Source organism: Quercus lobata, chromosome 9, assembly GCF_001633185.2.
Source record: "Quercus lobata isolate SW786 chromosome 9, ValleyOak3.0 Primary Assembly, whole genome shotgun sequence".
NCBI classification, from domain to species: domain Eukaryota; kingdom Viridiplantae; phylum Streptophyta; class Magnoliopsida; order Fagales; family Fagaceae; genus Quercus; species Quercus lobata.
Window position 1 is genome coordinate 15,274,433 of NC_044912.1, and position 19,451 is coordinate 15,293,883.

Here is a 19,451-nt window from a genome sequence, read left to right on the forward strand (position 1 = left end):
CATGATTTTAGTCACCTCATGGTCACTTTTGGCACAATTTGGTTCTTTGGACTGAAGACCCAAACAAAACCTTTGCTATTGCTGATTTGAGTTAAAAAGTGAAAATCACTGTTCACTAATTACTGTCCATTACGCTTTTTCTGCCTATTTAAGGGGGGATGTCCCTTATGTTAAGACTCATAATTTCCTTTAGTTTTCAGAACTTTCTTTAGAACCTTTCTTAGAGAGAGTTCCTTTGGTTAGGATTTTCCTACTACTTCCCTACAAATCATGTAACTAGAACTAGTTCCAAATCTTGTACTGTTGAACTGTTGAAATCCTATAACTACTACTGTTGTAAGTATTGTTATCTATTTTCAATAATAACTACTTTCAGCTTTATGTTTAATATATTTGCTATTACTGCTTCTTGGATGGTTTTACATTATTTTCAATCTAACTACTTCCAGTTTTTGTTTCATATACTTGTTGCTATTGCTTTCTTGGCTGGTTCTATTTTAATTATCTTATTTTAACAATTATTGCTACCGCCTTCATGGCTGGTTTTACTTTGCTTACTTTAATATATATATATATATATAGTGCACTTCTAATTTTAAAATTTTAAATCATATCAACTTTTAGCTTGGTTCTCATAGAGGACAGAGGCGACAAAGGTCCAAGAAATGGTGCAGGCCTGGCCCATATAAGCCACAACAGTAGGCCCAGATCTTGCCTAATAAAATAACAAATTGGCCCAACATAAGAGCAAGAAAAGAAGCCAGTGTTTAATATGGCAGAAACATCAGAGAAAAAGAAGAGAAGAATGGCAGAGAAAAGAGAAGCAGATACGAAGAAACAGAAGAACCCAACATTAACAACATCAAAGTGGCCACTCATCAAACCCAAACAAAACATCCAGATCACTCACCTCAAAGATACAGATCTTTTTACTGTATGAATTTTCATCCCATATTTGCCCTTCTTCATATTTATTTATTTGTTTTGAACACTTGTTTGTGCATGTGTGCCCTGTGTTTAAGACAGCATATGAGCTTGATTTATTGTGGTTTGTCCATTGTGATTTGTGTTTCAGGGCAAGAAGGGTGTTTGTCCTGTTGTGTCATGTTATTGTTATCAAGTTTAGGACTTGCAATTGTATACCTGTATTTTCCATAGTTCATTTTATGCGTAAAAGGAATAAATTTTTTCACTAAATTTCAGTTTTTTAAGGATATTTAGCAATTGGGTTCTTTTGAATTATTCTAGGATGTTGATTGGAAGGGCGGGAAACGCTTGGTGTTCCATTTTACTGCAAATTTTGACAATTGCAATGATGCCCAATTGCATTTCATGAGTTCATGAATGAATAAATTTTTTATTTGGGATGTGGGTACTTTTAATTAATAGGATGTTTATCGTGGTGACTAGTGAGTGGAAATGAACCCGGGTTGTTAATTTGTTGGGATTCATTAGAAGCTTTTTCAAGCTTGTTTATTTGTCAAACAAATTGAATTTATGTCATGAGTTTCAGACATAGCTTGTTAATTGTAATATAACCATGATTTCTTTAAGGAATGGAGTTGGAATTGATAGGTGGCTATTAGTACTTGGTAGGATAACAAAGAAAAGGATCCTGGTTTAATGCCTTAGTGAGAAGGTAGAGGTAAAAACCAATGGGGGAGAAGTTTGAAAAATTCAGATATGAGATGAAAATTACTACCTTTACATCATTGGAAGTGGTCAACAAATAATTTGGTTTAAGTTGTATCTTTGTTACTATCAAGGTTTGTGAAATTAAATTGTCTAATGATGGATGGTGTGGGGCTTACACTTTTATTACTTTTATGCCTTTTCATTCTGGCATGAAAGGCAATCCTATATATGTGACCATTTAAAACATGATTTTGTTGAATAAGTTATTGAGTTTTATCGGTTGTAATATTTCTACTATGTTTGAGATATCCAGGTGCAGAATTTCTTCACATCTGCTGAATCAAAGGCATTTATTAAAGCTGCAGAGTCTATTGGTTTTGTCCACCAAGGAAGTCTTGGTCCAACAAAAGGTGAAGCTTACAGAGATAATGATCGAATTTCTGTGAATGATCCTGTTCTTGCAGAAACAATATGGGAGTCTGGACTACACAAACTTTTTTCGGATATTAAAATTCGAGGAAAGGTTGCTGTTGGTTTGAATCCAAATATCAGGTTCTACAGGTTGGTTGAAAATTTTCCATGAGTCCATGCTCCGTTTCTCATTTATAGATGATATAAACGCGTAGCTATCTAGTTTTCAAAGGAGAATCATATAGTGAAACTTATTGATGATGGCAAATCATCTCTTTAACTCTGAACGTTGTAGAGTGTAGGAAGGACTATTCATGATATAGACATAGGATTTTATTACTTTCACTTTTCCTTTATATGCTATTCTATATGGAGCCTTGTAGCTCAATTAGCACCTCTTGGTGTTTCCAATGGAGACATCCAAGGTTCAAATCCCCCTTCCCCAACTATTGAATTATATACACACACACACACGCACACATATATATAGTCTTTATGAAAAGCTCTAGCCAAAATTCTTTGCCTTCTTTGCCTTGAAACTTCATATTATTTTGGATGCTTTGAGTGATCAGGTACAAGGTTGGTCAACGCTTTGGACGGCATATTGATGAAAGTGCTGATCTTGATGAGGGAAAGAGAACCCATTATACTTTGTTAATATATTTAAGTGGTGGTCTTAAACCCAATGCCAAAACTGATTTGAGCAGCCCCAAGGATCCTTCCTCAGATCCTCTAGTCGGAGGAGAGACAGTCTTCTACGGTTCAAGGAATGCTGTTGTGGCTGAGGTAAGTTCCTTTGGTTATTCTCTCTTTTGTCCTACCCTTTTTGTTTTAAATTTCTTTTTCCCTTTTTTTCAGTTACATTTTCTGGAATATGCATTGTGATGTAACTTTAACTTTGAAGGTGGCTCCCACTGAAGGGATGGCTCTCCTACATATTCATGGGGCTAAGTGTATGTTGCATGAAGCCCGTAATGTTGCAAAGGGTGTTAAGTATGTCTTCCGTTCAGATGTAGCATTTGCCTGATGGGTGTAGTCATCTTAGATTAAGCAGACTTGGTAAGTTCCTCGATTGAAAGCTATATCTCCTCACTTACCTTTCTATCTCTTGTTGATCATCTTTTGCAAGTAAAATTTAGTTTTTAATTGACTGGTGCCATAACATCTGATAATTTGCAGGCTTGATGACTCCTTACCTAAAACTCTTTTTTACTTTAGAGTTTAGAATTAGTTTAAGAGGATGTTATTGTGGACCATATGATGTGTGATTTATTTGTGCTTGTAACTATATTTTATCCCTTTATTTTGGTGGATAACCAAGGAACTGGTCCACATTTGGATCACCTACAGCAACTTTGGGATAGATCTGCAGGTTATTCCTCGTTGATCTTTAGAGAGAAATAAGGCATTTGGGAATTGGGATTACCTTTTTGGGATAAGACAAATAACTCTATTTTTCTTCTTCTTCTTCTTTTTTTTTTTGGGTAAGAGAGAGAGCTCAGTGGAACCCAAGTATACATGTCACCACTCAAGGAAAACATTAGCCACATTTGCACTTATACCCCAAAAGTACTAGTCAAGTTGCAATTGGGGCTCCTCATAATCACTTATATAGCCCAGTTTGACCTAGTAAACACCCAACTCAACAATGCCCGCACAAACATATGCTTATCTATTCCAACCCATGTAGTCCGGATCCTAGGATACGCAATTTCCCCACTTAAATTCCTAACATCTTTATCATGACTCAAGGAAAACACTTGCCACATTTGCATGTATACCCCAATTGGATTAACCAAGTTGTAATTGAGGCTACTTGTAATCACTAAATAGCCCAATTCAGACTATTTAACACCCAATGTGGGACTCAGGATGTGCCCGCACAATACAAGCTAATCTAATCCAATCCATGTAAACCATGGTATCACAATACCCCACAAATATCTCAACAAGAATAGCTTGAGGTTTTGAAACTACATAGGAACACTGTGATGAAGTCAGGAATATAGTATTACAGACCAAATTTTAGCCAAGTTATGAATGTGAAGTTGGAGAATGAATTTGAAACCCCTTAGACTTGATAAAAAAATGAAGAGTCTCCTCCTCAATTAGCTTATACTCTCCGTATGAGTCAGATGGTGTTTCTTATCATTCTTAAAGTTTCTATGTTATGAAAAATAGGAGACCATTTCCAAGAGCCTTGGGTTCAAATCCCCGTATCTCCAATCATAAAATTATCAAAGAAAAATAGGAAACCAATGACTGTGGTTACTCGTGAAGCTAATGTTTGGACAAATCTGATGTAGGACAGGAAAATTTTGGTAAACTGCATACAGATGCTTATATTGTGGGCTTTAGCATTTTAAACTTGTGGTTCTAGAGTTATATATGATGAAAGGAGGGCTTTCAGAGTTTGTTGGTCATTTATATATTGAATTGATTGCAGTTTAAAGGCAAATGGGGCTGATCTTTACAAATGTAGGATGCTGAATGCCGCAGCTGAATATAAAAATTTGATTGTAGGTTTTGATGTATAGGTGATGAGAAAAAGTTTAGGAAAAATTTAATGTTGTGTCTGGATGAGTGAAAAAGGAGGGAAAAGAGATGGAGGAGAGTGTCCTTACCTGGTTTGGTTTGGTAGGAAGGGAGGAGAGGGAAGGGAGATGGAGAAATTCCCCTTCTCTTTGGATGCACCATCTTTTTTTCTTCTCAAATTGGAAGGAAATTGAGGGATAAGGAGGGTGAAAGACTGTTGAATTTTTGGTTGGGGATAATTGTAATGTACCCTAAACTTTGGGGGAAATTTGTGATGTATTCCTAAAATCACAAAACTTTGCCTTCAAAACCCTATTTAAGATTAGTTTGCAGTGTCCACCTCTTGGTCAAATTTAATGTCTAAACTAACAAATCAGTGGGTCCTTAACTATTGAGACGTTTGCAATGAAATTTCAATTTTACCTCTGCACATAAAAATTGTTTTAACACTAGCATCCTTTTGCATAGTTTTCCTAGGTGATAGTCCTTTGCATATAATAGCTGCTTATTTACTTTTGGGTTCATCTTGGGATTATATCTGGTTTTTTGCACATTTTATTCTTTTGATTTTTGATACAGTTGGAATTACTCATATATGGAGCCCAAATAGAAATTAAAGATTCAGTATAATTGTGGAACCATTTGCTTGACCATATTTTTGTCATAAAATAAAGTTTTGTTTTGTCTAGATTTTTTCCCCCCAGTACAACTATTCTTAGTGTAGTGTCATCAAAATGAACATTGTTTTGTATCACCATCATTCTAATATTAATAATGCTTTTCAGGTGAGTGCCAATTTTGTACTGTTGAAGTGGCCAACTCAGCAAGCCAAAGCCAATATGGAATGCTAAGATGATTTGATTCAATAGAAATTTCTTGATTTTATTGTCCATTCTCTGTGCTGCCAAAAAAGCTATCTGATGCTATACACATACATTTCTCATTAACGGTATGCAAAATGAATATTTTTATTGCTCTCTATGTCACAGAAATATCAAGAAACTTTATTACCAATGCATGGTCCTTAGAAATTAGAGATCGTCAATGTGCTCAAATTAGAAGCTGTTGTTTTATAACACAGATAATGGCTTGAGAAAAGAAAAGGCCATTGTGAATGTAGACAATCTTTTGATATGCAATTCTATTGCTGCCAATATGTGCATTGGATTTCCTTGTAATTAGTGTGTGATTAATATTAGGCTACACATGCTAGTTTTAATCAAATTTATTCAAAGACAACTCAGTAACACAATAAGTGTTTACATTATTATATAAACCGGAAACAAAATAATAAATTTGGGTTGGCTTTGCTCTCTTTCAATTCACCACTCTGCATTTCAGTCTAACTTCACCATTTTCAATAACCCCCACATTCCCTAACTTCACCATCGAAGCCGCGAACTCCATAAAGAACAAACTTTGATCCTTAGCAAATGCTTCAACAATCCACCTAGTCCTATAGTCACCAACTAGTGCTTGATCCGATCCAAAAACACCCTTTCCTGCCATCAGTCTCCTATAATAGTCATTATCAAAAGTTGACGAGGTCGAGTCCAGGAACTCCCCAGCATTGTGATCCTTGTTTGGTTTTGGGCATTTCTTTCGTAGCTTTTGTGAAAACTCATTATTCATACTGGGGTCAACGTCATGTGCTGAACTAAAGTTATGTAGCCTAGCTTCAAAAGAAGAACAATGTGAAAAGCCAAGGGTGTGACCTCCTGATAGAGCAACCAAATCTTTGGCTCCTAAACCTCTCTTGGCAAAGCTTTGAATGAGCTGGGTTACATTGAAGGTTGGAGCTGGTAAGTTGATGGTTTCTGCAGCTTTTGATATCCTTCCATCTTTCCTTCCTTTCAGCACATTCCAACGAGGCCCTCCAGACTGAATTTAAAATTATTAAAAATAAATATATATTCTTGGCGACTAGGAAAACCTATAATTATTAGATAGTCCATGGTACAGGTAATTTGATACTTTACTTCAATAAATACAAGTCATCTGATACAAAAATATGACATAAACTCAAAAAGTTGCGTGAAAAGTTAATTTTTGTATTAGGTGGTTTATTTTAATTGGTTTGGAGTATCATGTCAAGAGTCCCTAATAATTATCCCTAGGAAAACAACTATAAATTAAATTGCCTTTAAAAACATATTTTTTTTATAAAAAAAAAACTATTGTTGCTTGCTCCAATTAATATCCTTGAGAGGTTTCATGTTTATGTTGTTGACTAGATGCTAAATATGAAATTAGGGTGGTTAACTAAGTAAGCATTGACTGATTCTCTTAAACAAATTTATTTAATCAAAAGGTAGAAAGCTAGCAAGGAAATTAGTCAAATTACCATGGTTACAACATCTCTTGCTGCAATTGTAATTATATCAGCACAAGAAACTGTATGTGGACATGCCATTTCAAGTTTAGTTTTGGCATCATCTATCACGTAGAATGATCGAACTGAAATATTTGGAGGTCCGTCTTTCTCTGCTTGGTTCCCTGGAGTTGAGTCCAGCAACACCGAGGCATCACATCCCTAAAAATAATTAAGAGAATTATATAGCCATTTCAACAATAATGTGTGTGCGCGCGCGCATAAGAGAGAGAGAAGCTGTACCCTTATGAAACAGTCATGGAAGAACATTCTTAGGATACGAGCTGGAACTTTAGGGTCATGCATGGATGCATTATAAACTGTCCCTAAAATGATCTTCTCAGCCTGTGGACATGTTTTATCATAATAATGAGCATCCAGCAATGCTGTTGACGATGAAGCCATTAGTAAGAGAAGGAAAATTGTTGTGAAAGTGTGCATTTTTTGTGCAAAAACAGCCATTTGGTTTTCGATTATGATGAAGATAGAAGAACTGGAACTTAAATGATAAATGGTGACGAAAGTTTCATGGAGCTTAGCAGTATATATAGTTCATCATCAAATAAAAAATTAATTAAACATTGCATGTATATTGTGTTAATGCTTTGAAGCCACTCAATGTATGAGTAGGACTGACCCTTAGAAATTTGACTCTGCCTTTAATCTGCTTTTGCACCAAGTATCTCCACCTAATTAAGCACTTATCTTGAAGGAACAACAAAGCAATTTAACTGAGGATCAGCTTATACAAAGGCATGTTCTGTTATAGTATATCTTTATGTGTTAAGTATAAATTTTTATTTAACAGGATGCTTAGGATTTTAATTTTGGAATTGAGGCATAGTCTACCAAACAAATGCACTCTATGGAAATTGGGGGGTTTTTATTATTATAATTCAATGCAAATATTGTAGCTGTATAGAATTATTCTTTAAATATTGCTAAATCAGCAGATTTCAAATGTGAACAATAAGGAAAGGACATGTTTTTGTTGGTGCATTTCTATCTAGTTGGTTAAAGCAAGACAGTACACGAGGGAAAAAATGGAGTACATAAACTCTGTACGTCTTCTTTGCTGCTTTTTATTTTATTTTATATTTTTTTAATCCCCCTTCAAGGAAGGTTCGTAATATATTGTTTTGGTGCAAAGAAAGTGAAGGAAAAGGAACTGAAAATTTTTGTAGTTTACACAGAAAAGAGTTGGAACTGTGTTGCGTATGATAAAAGATCTAAGAAATTTCAAATTTTGCCCAAGACTTTATAATACTTATTTGTCTTTTTAGTTGTTAAAGAGAAATGACAGAATAATGGACTATGTTAAAATTTGTAGCTCTGAAAAAAATGTGGTTATATATATAGTTAAAATAGGATTTGAATATATTGTTTGCCTTTTTAGCCAAGATATCCATTAGTATTTTAGTGTAGATGAGATTCAAAGACAGATTTCTTATTCGAAGAAAGAGAGTTTACCATTTAAGTTAACTAGTAGAACCTACGATATGTATGTGCACTATCTTCCCTAATTTGTCATTTGGATGCACTGTCAAATAGACTTAAGGGTCTAATTTTATATTTTTTTTCTTAATTAGAAAAAATTATATTTTGTCATTCGGTTCAAGTGGGTGCATTTTTGATTGGGCTTTCAATAGAGAGAAAACTGGCCCAAATTGGGCCCATTCTAATTCTTTTTAGACCCAGGTCAGATTAGAACTTAAAAGATATTTTTTAGGGTATCAAAGTTACAAAGGTTTTGCAACCACCAAAAAAACAGAGGGTAACAAAGATCTGACCAATAATGGTCTAACGGAATCACGGCTAGAAAGAAAAAAAAAAAAATTCCTTAGGACGAAGTTAAAACAAGTTACTTACATGGTACACCAATGGCAATAGGTAAGCCTCTCTCAACATTCTTGCATAAAAAGAGGAAGATTAAAAATCATATTCAATAAGATATTTATATTTATTTATAATAATCAACCAAGAATCTTGTAACTCAATTCATATCTTCTAGCGAAACGTCTAGAATTCAAATCTCCTCTTCTCCAATTATGAAGGAGATTCAAAAGCCAAAAGGCAACATATGCATTTTGTATTAAATATACTTTCTATTTATTATTTTTTTTAATTATAATTACAATGGGAAATAGGGGAGATTTGAATCGTAGATGTCTTTATTTGAAACACTAGGAGGTGCCAATTTGTTGAGTTATAAGACTCTTAGCTATTTTGGATAAATTATCTTGTCAATTAGTTTTGAAAATGTTAAATAAAAGAAAAAAGAAAGAAGGTTCTCATGTTTTTGGTAGGTAACAATGTAAATGAGTGGAATCAAGATGAAAATATCCTCCCCCCCCCCCCCCCAAAAAAAGCACTATATTTGATATATCATAGATGGAATGAGTAATGATATAGAAAATAATAGTGTATTTTTACTATTATATCATTCACCATTTTACTACAAAACCATTAACAATCTTGCCGTAGATTATCAGGTTACAAATTTACAAGAGTTACCCTTAAAGGAGATTCAAAAACAAAAAAGCAAAATTGACCTTTGTATTGAATATACTTGCCATTTATTATGGATTAATTATCTTGTCAATTAGTTTTGGTAATGATTTTTTTTTTTTGGGGGGGGGGGGGAAGGAGTTTTGGTAATGATTATAAAAATAAAAAAAAAGTTCTCATCTTTTTGGTAGGTACCAATGTAAATGAGTGTAATCAAGTTGAGTACATGTTCCCCTAAAAAAAAAAAAAAACTAAGTACATGCCAAAAAAGAAGATGCACTATATTTGAGAATTTTTATTTTAAGATAATTACAATATGTTGTTAATTCTACAGCTCGAATTCTTTCTCCCTTAGACTCCCAAACACTTTGTTCATACGAAGATGCCAATTAAGCTACAAGGATCTTGACCATATTTGGGAGTTTATAAATTAACAAAAATGGATAGAATTGATATATCATATATAGAATGAAATAGAAAATAATAGTGTATTTTCTCTAGCGAGTTTGGGAGTTTATTAAAAAAAAAAAGGATATTAACTAAATATATAATTTATTGTCATACCATTCATCATTTTACTATTACATCACTCACATCTTATTTGTCTTTTATCAAAATAAAGCAAATATACAATTTTATTTCACATTTCATTTATTAAAGAAATGAGTATTCTTCCTATTTTTGCAAGGAATGCTTATAAATGAATAGAGTAAAATAAGCAACTTCTTAAAAGTAGAAATGCTTATAAATAAATAGAATAAAATAAGCTTCTTCTTATAAGTCATAATCATTCCATTCGTTCTTACTAAACTCCCAAATAAGAGAATTTATAGAATATCCCTTATAATCTTGTTCAATTTATTTTTTCCCTCCCAAATGAGTTATAAAACATGTATTTGTTTAGAGTCTTTAAACACCAAATTATTTTATAAAAATCAATTAATTCATTTACACTTCATTAAAACTAAGTTTTACCAAACATAAAATATTGTAGAACAAAAATAAAATACATGTATAAAATATTAAAATTTACAGATAATCATTTAGTGTATCCATTTGACTTGCATTTTAATGTTTTTTTCCCCTTATATTGATTATTTCTTTATTTACATATTTTTAAAAACTTCAATGATTCAAAAAAAAAAAAATACAATTTTATTTTGCTTTAACTTTTTTATTAAATCAAATTAGCAAAGGAAAAATTAATTTGATCTTTTTTTTTTTTTTGCTGGGTAAATGCGGGTGCGGGGGCTTGAACCCCTGAGTGATCGGTCTCTGTACAATTCGGGTATCAACTCGCCTACATGGGACGGTGGTTAAATTAATTTGATCAAACCAACACTTAGATATAATTATATATATTTGCTGAGACCATATGAACGCCGTATAAAATCAGCATCCTCCAATAATACATTCTAATATGATAGCATCACCTCTGCCTCGTCCTCATCATATTCTATGGACCTACATTTACAATAATCTAATTTCAAAAGATTTATTAAATAAAAAAAAAAGCTTGGAAGGAAATGCTTCACATAAAACGGGGTCCACGTGCAAGAACCTAGCAAAAGGTTAGAGGTCCCCACACGGATAGTTTGGAAAATATAAAGCTTTACCAAGAATATTTATTATTGCCTTTATTTTTTGTGATGGGTGTTTATAAGGTTATTTTTTAATGAGAAATGTTTTGCTGCGGTAATTGCTGCATATACGAGTATGTGGCAACAAAAAGAAAAGAGACACGTGTTTAAGAGCCATGTGTGTTTGGATCTTAGACACTAGTCCCTTTTTTTTTTGCTGTTACATGCCACAATTGCTGCATACTTATAAACCTTTCCTTTTTCTTTTTTTTTTTTTAATTTTATTTTTTTATATAAGAAAGTAGTGTTACAACTTTAGATTAGATTATTCCACTTACTAACACAAGACATATTGGAATATCTATTATTCTACTTACTAACACAAGGCATTTTGGAATATCCATAAACTGATAGTATTGTAGATGAAACTTGAGACTTTTGAGTTCAAAACACCCATAGACTAATTGCATAAGTAATGAAACTTGAAACTTTTTTTTTTTTTTTTTTTTCGTGTAAAGTTTTTTTTTGTTGTTGATAATTCGATAGTTAGATTGAGGGTTTTAATACTTTAATCCTAAATGTTTTCGTTAAAAATACCATGATATGTCAATTAGTTGATATATAACGCTATTGACGGTTCTTAGTATATAATTAATATAGTAAAATTTGTAATATTCAAATATTTAATATATGGGTTGGGTTCAAGTTATACTTGGTGTAACTCAAAGTAATATTACATCACTTAATATTTTTTAATTAGATAAAAATTTTGGCAAATCTACCGTTAAGTTACATTATCTTTATATATTCTCTATACTTGCAAAATTTTAAGGTGTTCAAAGATTAATAGTCATGTCATCAATTAATTGTTGAAATTCAAGTTTTTGTAGTTTAAAATAATGTATAAAAAATGAGTTTACGGATCGAATGGTAAACAATATCTAATTGACATAAAAATTGGCATGAATGTTAAGAACATATAGAACATATAATTCAACGGTGAGATTTTCAAAATATGAATTCTATAATAAGTTATTGGGGGTGTAATATTACTTAGAGTTACATCAAGTGTAACTTGAACTCAACCTTTAATATTCACTTTATAATAATAGGATAAAATACTAATTAATTTTCAGTTTTAAGTTTAGTTATAGATTGAATCCAAATTTCTAACTAGACAAGAAAAAATTTTACACGTTAAACTAACCTTTATTATTATTATTATTTTCTTATATAAAGTTTTAACGTATAATATTTAGGTCTAATAATTGTATTTATTATTATTATTAAATTAAGATATTAATTAATTTTTAATAAGAGCAAAAATTGATCCCAAATTTCTTCTTAAATCATATAAAATGCTGTGTCAGAAAAGGCCAGCTGGTATTCAAAAAAGCAAAGCACGTAGATGCGAGGTGTAGGTGAGGACCAGTACCACGAGGTCAAAGAACAAGGTGTGTGGGGGTGGGGAGGTCCCAATCTATCCTAGGGACACGTGCCCCACGCAGACGGTCACATGTCTACAAGTCGTGGCCCACATTGAACCACTCGGCTTGGTCCACGGACCACCTTACCTTTTCTTTTTGTTTGACCCACAAACTCAGTGGACCCCCACCATTTCATTGTTACACTTTCCAAAAACTAGGACCCACCGCACACGTGTATCACCCTACTCACGTGACTTTTTAGTTCCTTGCTGGACCCCCCACCCCCCTTTTCTGGGGCTACCTTTTCTTGTTGGGGCGACCCACCATCAATGCATACGGCATACCCCCACTACTACTACTTCACACTCACATATGAATCTGATGCAATATATAAAATAAGTCTATAAAAGACCCTTTAGCAAAAAAAAGGTCTATCAAAGACCCACTTTGCACGTGCAGGTCCTCAACTCACGTGACCACATTCTCACCCACTAGCAATACATAAGGCTATTTTTTTTTATAGGGAATTTCAATACATAAGTCTAGATGGATAAAAATTTGATAAAAATTAGCACGATGAAAGTTGCACACTAAGTATACTGAATACATAATGTTCAGTTACTTGAAATCTTTCTGTATTTTAAAAACATGATTTCATAAGATATGTGTATTGAAGTGTGCAATTAAGAGAGTGTAATAAGATTTAACACTAAAAATTATACATAATATCTTTTGTGATCTCCTATATCTATGATTTGGAACTCCATATCTTATTTCCTAATTATTAAGAGCACTAGCATTGGGGTGTAAACACCCCCAAGTTGCTATTTTACATCCAAAACTTCAAAAATGTTGCTCCATTTGGATATGGATTCATAAAAAAATTTAGAACTTGTGAACAGTTGGTTCTTATATATAGAACCAACTATTCACTTGGATATAAAAAAAAAAAATAAAAAAAAAAAACTTTTATTTTAATTGAGAAAGGTGAAGAGAGGAAAAAGAAATGAAAGAGGAGAGAGAAACATGATTTTTTTTTTAATATTATTTGATGTTTTTTTATATTATTTTAATGAGTTGTATATAAAAATAGAAATTGAAATGTTGAATGAGTTGTAAAATGAGATGGTAAAATAAATAAAGTAAATTTTGAGATTGTAAAATATAACTTTTTTTAAATCCCAGATGGGAACGCTCTAAAAGTCATAAAAAATTTCATAACCATTGGTGCATCAAGTTGTTGTTAGTATCTTCCCAAAAAATAGAAGCTGTTATTAGTAGATAAAACAATGGATCCAAGTAAGAACCGTTAAAAAGTCATTAACACAACCGTTAAAAATCATTAACTAAGAATCTAATAAGTCTATCAATTCAGTCATATCAATAATTATCTTAGAGTCTACTTAACGAATGTTTTTAAAGCATTTGTCAATGAACCATTTTATGAAAATTTTGATACCACTTTTATAAAAAAAAAATGTAAAAAACTAACCAAAAAAAAAAAAATAGTTACTTTATTTCCTTCTCATAAAAAATTTCTAAAAGTATCTCCTAATCCCCTAATCAACAAAATCCATTATCTTATACATATGATATTTACATCCTCTTTTTTATAGTATGGATATGTATATTCACATCCTCGTTCTCATAGTATTATGGATATGTATATGCATTTTCTTTCTCATATTTGGCATATGGAATCCACACTATGAGAGTTAATATGATGATGCATCATGTGCATAATAATAATGTTATTAGTAGGACACATCTTGTAAAATCTAGCGAATTGAAAAAAAAGATAATAAAGCAAGGGAAATACAAAGTATTTGGCCTTGAATAAGTAAAACCCAGATAACAAAAAGTGGACTAATCTCTTTCTTAATTTTTTTTTTTTATTATTAAAAAAAAAAAAAAAAAGTCTAAAACCCTATAACAACTCTTTACCCCCCTTGTTACCCTCATGGTTTTGAACATGGTGTTTGTGAATTCCCAATCCGACCCAAGAATGGAAGCTCCTTCCTATCATAAATCTCCATTGAAAAATCCCTAAGCATCTGAGTCGTACCAGTACTATTATTATTATTACTAGTTGTAGCACCACCACTGGTCCCGGAACTCGAACTGGGCGCCATAGATGAACAACTCCCCGAACCCGTAGCACCACCACCACCACCACTTGAAATAGAACCAGCAGTCGAACCCTGCACCTCACCCAATTGAACACGAACCCCACCAGCACCAGCACCAGGTGGCACTTGCAGTTGCACAGCTGACACAAAATTAGATATGGGTCTTGCTTGCACGTTGAATATAGGAGTCGCACCCGCTGGAATAGCCCACAATTGTGCCTGGTGATGATTAATAGACCCATTTGGGAACATAAAAAATGGCCCACCATGACCATTGCTATTATTATTATTATGAGCTCCCACACTCACAGGCCACATAGGCAACGGTGCTATTGGTGCTAACCCAGCAGAAACAGAAGCAACACGCTCATTCACGTTGATAAAATCACAGCTCTGTGACGCCCTTCTTCTGCGTTTTTTTTGCACAACGTTGTTGTCGTTGCTATTGTTGTTGTCCTCGTCAATAACGTCGTCTTCATCATCTGGGTTAGAAGGAGAGGTTGTTGGAATTTTCAGCGTACCATTTACAGAGACAGCAATAGCTGGCACAGTTCCAGTCCCCGTGGCTTGAATTATAGCTGGCTCCGCATGTTCGAGTAGCCATTTGATAGTCTCACCGTCTGACCTGTGGCCAAGCTCGCGTGTCAGCTGGAAGATCCTGGCCGCACACGTGGCGGGCATACGGATCCTACGGCCTCTACCCTCCACTTTTGTGTGCCTGTCTTTTGAGGGTCTCTTTGCCTTTGCCGCCACCACAGCTCTTGATGAAGCCGATATTGGGACCTGGATGAGACTCATCGTGTCGTTTAGCTTTAACGGGGACGACGACAGGTCGTCTTGCTCGCTTTCTATAACCTCTTCTTTTGGCGGCGGCGGCGGCGGCGGCGGTTGTGGGTCCGCCGGGGGTGGGGTTTGTGATGGACTTTGATTGTTGGGTGTTTCTTCTTCTTTTTGGTCCATACCCAAATCTTCAATCTTGATGATCTTGAACAACAAAAGCAACAATTTTTCAAGGATTTAACAAAGACCCAGAAACAAGTTTTGATTTTTGAACCAAACCCAGATTTTTTTTTTTTTTGGCCTAATGGTTTCAACTACTTTCAAATTCAAAAGAGAGATGAGGAAGCACAGTGTTTTTAAGGTACTGTGGAGGATTGGGAATTGGAGGGAGTGATTTTTAGGAATTGAAAGAAGGATTGGTCAAAATGATAATAAAAAAGAAAAAAGAAAAAAGAAAAAAAGAAATGGTTTTTGTAAATATATAAAAATATATAAGAGAACAAGGATTAAGATTAAGAAACACAGGGAGAGAAGAAGAAACCCTAGAGAGGAACATGAACCCCAGCCCCACTTATCCTAATTGCCAGCGAGGGGGGCCCTCTCAAATCTCAATCCCTATTTATTTTTAGGGGAGAAGGAGATCAACCGGTTGGGATTACTTGGAGAAATCATGGGTCCCGGAGATGGTGACACGTAGTGGGTCTTAGGTTTAGTGGGTGATTGGGGAATTGGGATAGCATGGTTTGTTTAATTATTTACTATTATTATTATTATTATTATTAATTAGGTAATATATATAATTATAATTTTGTCACAGAGAGAGTGATTTATTTTATAATTTGCAGCGCAGTGCACTCTGGTGAGTGTGGTCCTAAGCCAATAATATTATTATCTATTTTTATTTTTGGTGTAAGAGCCAATTATATCACTCCACATCGCCATTATGGGTCAAATTTGATTTTTGATTAGTCAAAATTAAGCAATTGGTTTCAGTGATTAGATCAATAAAATAGTAGCATTTTATTCTAACTTTTAATAGATTTAATAATAGTAAAATTCTACAAATTCTGTCTTCCAATTTGAATAAAAAGTAAAATTCAACGGGAGATTTTTGTTTATCTTAACTTTAATTAATATAATAGAATGAATCAGTTGCAATCAATCCAATTTATTCTGGATCAAATGGTGGAAAACTTTTTCATAAAAAAATTAGAATGGGTCACCATTGTGGGTTCCAGTTAGAATGGATCACGATTGTGGATTCTAATTAGTTTTAGTTACATTGTCGAATAAGAGATTTGAAGTTCAATTTTTGCCTGCACCAAAACTAATTAGTGTTTTGATTTGGTGATAATAAGTAACCATTAAGAATGAATGCTATAAATTAAAATTTTATCTCAAAAAAATAATGGGTCATGATTTTGTAAACTAAAATGGCAATCGGCAATGATGCATTTATTTGTAGTTTCACTAAACTCTTTATTCGTAAAATATAAAAAAATTGTGATCATCTTTTTTTTTTTTTTTTTTTTTGATAAATAAAAATTGTGATCATGTACTTTTAAGATATTGCGAAGAGTCTTTTTATTTTTAATCTGAGAAATAAAATTGCCATTGCTATTGGGGCGGGTTAGTCACGTGGGAAACAAGCTCCAACTCAATCACATTTCTCAATGGATGGAGCAAGTACATTAGTCTTATTATTGTATTTGAATACAGCTTGATCAGGTTTAGAAATGGCAAAAGACCATTCCACAGTAGCTGGATATTTTGCAGTTGTTTTTGTCCACGTTCAACAACCAGAAAGTAATACTTAATGAGTAAAAAAAATGGAGAAATTTATAAATAATTAATATTTTATTACGAACAACAGAACAACAGATAGCTTATAGAATTAATGAATTACTGTGTGAATCCTCGGTCTCTTGTGAGCCCGCTGAATGAAGCAGGCTCTTTTCATTAGAACATTAAGAGGTTTTAGTTTAGTTAGAGACTTTTTGATTACATGTACGTAGCTCTGAACATAAATATTCCATATACTAATTGGTTTTTTGATAATTCAATAAATATAATGAAAGAGAGAGAATTTGAATTTTGAATATCTTTGATAGAAACAACGACATGTGCCAGTTGAAATACAAAATTCTTAACAAATATTTCATATAATTTAAGCACCATGTTTCTGCTATTTCATGAAATATTTGCTAAGAATTAATAAAAGTGATTGGATGTGATTCGATTTATATTTAGGTATTTCATGTAATTAATTGACTTTTTTTTTTTCTTTTGTATTCATTCGATATTTTGTTTCATTTATTATAAATTACACCACAAACATTTATAATTATGGACATTTGACGGTGATCATATATACAAATACTTATTTTAGCAAAATAAATCTCTCTTTCTCTCTCTTATGGCCAACTTGTTGAAAAAGGGACATGTGTAATACTCCTTTCACATGGGGTAGATCTCACACGCGTGAGACTTTTCACATGGGGTAGATCTCACACGCGTGAGACTTACTCCTAAGTCCTAAGAAAATATAAAAAATGTTCAATGCATAGTAAATTTTTGGAAAATTTTGCAATACATAAGGAAACCAGATCAGACAATTTAGGGTATACAATAAGAAGTTGCCAACAAATAGAAATATATTAGGCAAATAAAGCTAACAAAAAAAACATTGTAGAAAACCATGGCCGTATGCATAGTAAGAAATTTATTTTTACTCGAATTTGGAGCTTATCAAGATAAGAGTTTCGAGCCAAAAGAATGCAATAGCCAATAGTGAGTTGTCATGTTACAAAGGCTTATTCAATGAGGGAATTAACTTCGTGGTTTAGGTCATGACAACTCTGTGTACATGGAAAACTTATTTTGGAAACTATCTGCATTTCTCTATTGTAGAACCATATTTCATGCCTCATTTTATCATCGCTTTATATCGAATCAATTCCACTAATTTTCAAAGATGAAACAATTTTGCTGTAAAACAATGGATAAAGCATAAGGAAGCATAAAAGGAAATAAGAGCATTCACAAACCCATAAACAAAATGAATTTTCCTAATTAACTAAATTTATAGAAAATACAAGCTTAACTAAAAATTTATTGCCCATGTACACTTGAGAATTAAGATAGTCATAATTGTAAAACAAAATACAATTAATTTTCTTTATTGGGCGGAACTATGTTTCTTTAGGGGGCTAGATTTTAATCTAAAAAATAATTGAAAGTATATATAGAAACACACATAGACATATATGCATATAGGTATAGGTATGCAAGGTTGTCAAAATCGAGATCCTACGTAGAATCGTTGAAGATAAGTGGGATCATAAATCGTAGGATCGGATCGTGAATCGTAAGATCCTACATATTTTCATATTTAAAGCAAAAAAACATTGATAATGACTTTGTCTGTCGAATAATCACATTAATTATAAATTCATCCATAAAAAAACTAAAATTTCCATCATATGATATAATTTGCATGTCATACATCGCTAAATCTATATTAACGAAACAAATATATTTAAGTTTTGACCCAATGTATCTAAAAAGTTCAATAAATGTTTAATTAGTAACCAAATACCAAAATATTTATCAAAACATATGAAAAATTATTTTCAAGTTCTAAGTTCCAAGTTTGAAATCCAAAATAAGTTAGCAAATGGAAACTAACTAACTACAATATGAATTCCAAAAGCAAAATGAATATTAAGGTGAAATGAACATTTAATTATTCTCATTCTAAGGTTATTATAACCATCATCCTAAATTCCTAATCATCATCATCCATTTCATCATTTATGTAGACATTATATATTTGTATACTAGAGCTGCAAAAAATATCAAGATACAATTTCACACTCAACTATTCAAGTTATACCACTCCGCAACAATTAAAGAGCATGCTTAAAAAAATAAATAAATCAATATACAAATACAAGCATAACTGATAAAATTATATATAAAAAAAAAATTAGTAATATTAGAACACAAATTAGTATATTGATCAAATAAATTTAACAACATTATAGCTTAAAAGGCAGTAAAACCAATATCAGAT

The 19,451-nt window shown here is 32.7% G+C and overlaps 3 protein-coding genes across 3 annotated transcripts; 1 reads left to right on the forward strand and 2 right to left on the reverse strand.

The window, feature by feature from the left end:
• The first annotated feature begins 738 nt into the window (after positions 1–738).
• On the forward strand, positions 739–5,805 carry LOC115960796. The gene is made up of 5 exons (XM_031079788.1): positions 739–934; positions 1,949–2,196; positions 2,619–2,832; positions 2,951–3,105; positions 5,367–5,805. The coding sequence occupies exons 1-4, from the start codon at positions 773–775 to the stop codon at positions 3,071–3,073; spliced, it is 747 nt and encodes a 248-aa protein (XP_030935648.1). The 5' UTR covers positions 739–772; the 3' UTR covers positions 3,074–3,105; positions 5,367–5,805.
• Positions 5,806–5,881: 76 nt separating this feature from the next.
• LOC115960795 (peroxidase 66) lies at positions 5,882–7,806 on the reverse strand. The gene is made up of 3 exons (XM_031079787.1): positions 7,196–7,806; positions 6,926–7,114; positions 5,882–6,462 (listed from the first exon to the last, which is right to left on the reverse strand). Exons 1-3 carry the CDS (start codon positions 7,412–7,414, stop codon positions 5,899–5,901), a joined length of 972 nt encoding a protein of 323 aa, XP_030935647.1. The 5' UTR covers positions 7,415–7,806; the 3' UTR covers positions 5,882–5,898.
• Positions 7,807–14,188: 6,382 nt separating this feature from the next.
• LOC115960318 (transcription factor TCP19) lies at positions 14,189–15,961 on the reverse strand. The gene has a single exon (XM_031079151.1). It carries the CDS (start codon positions 15,554–15,556, stop codon positions 14,426–14,428), a length of 1,131 nt encoding a protein of 376 aa, XP_030935011.1. The 5' UTR covers positions 15,557–15,961; the 3' UTR covers positions 14,189–14,425.
• Positions 15,962–19,451: the final 3,490 nt, after the last annotated feature.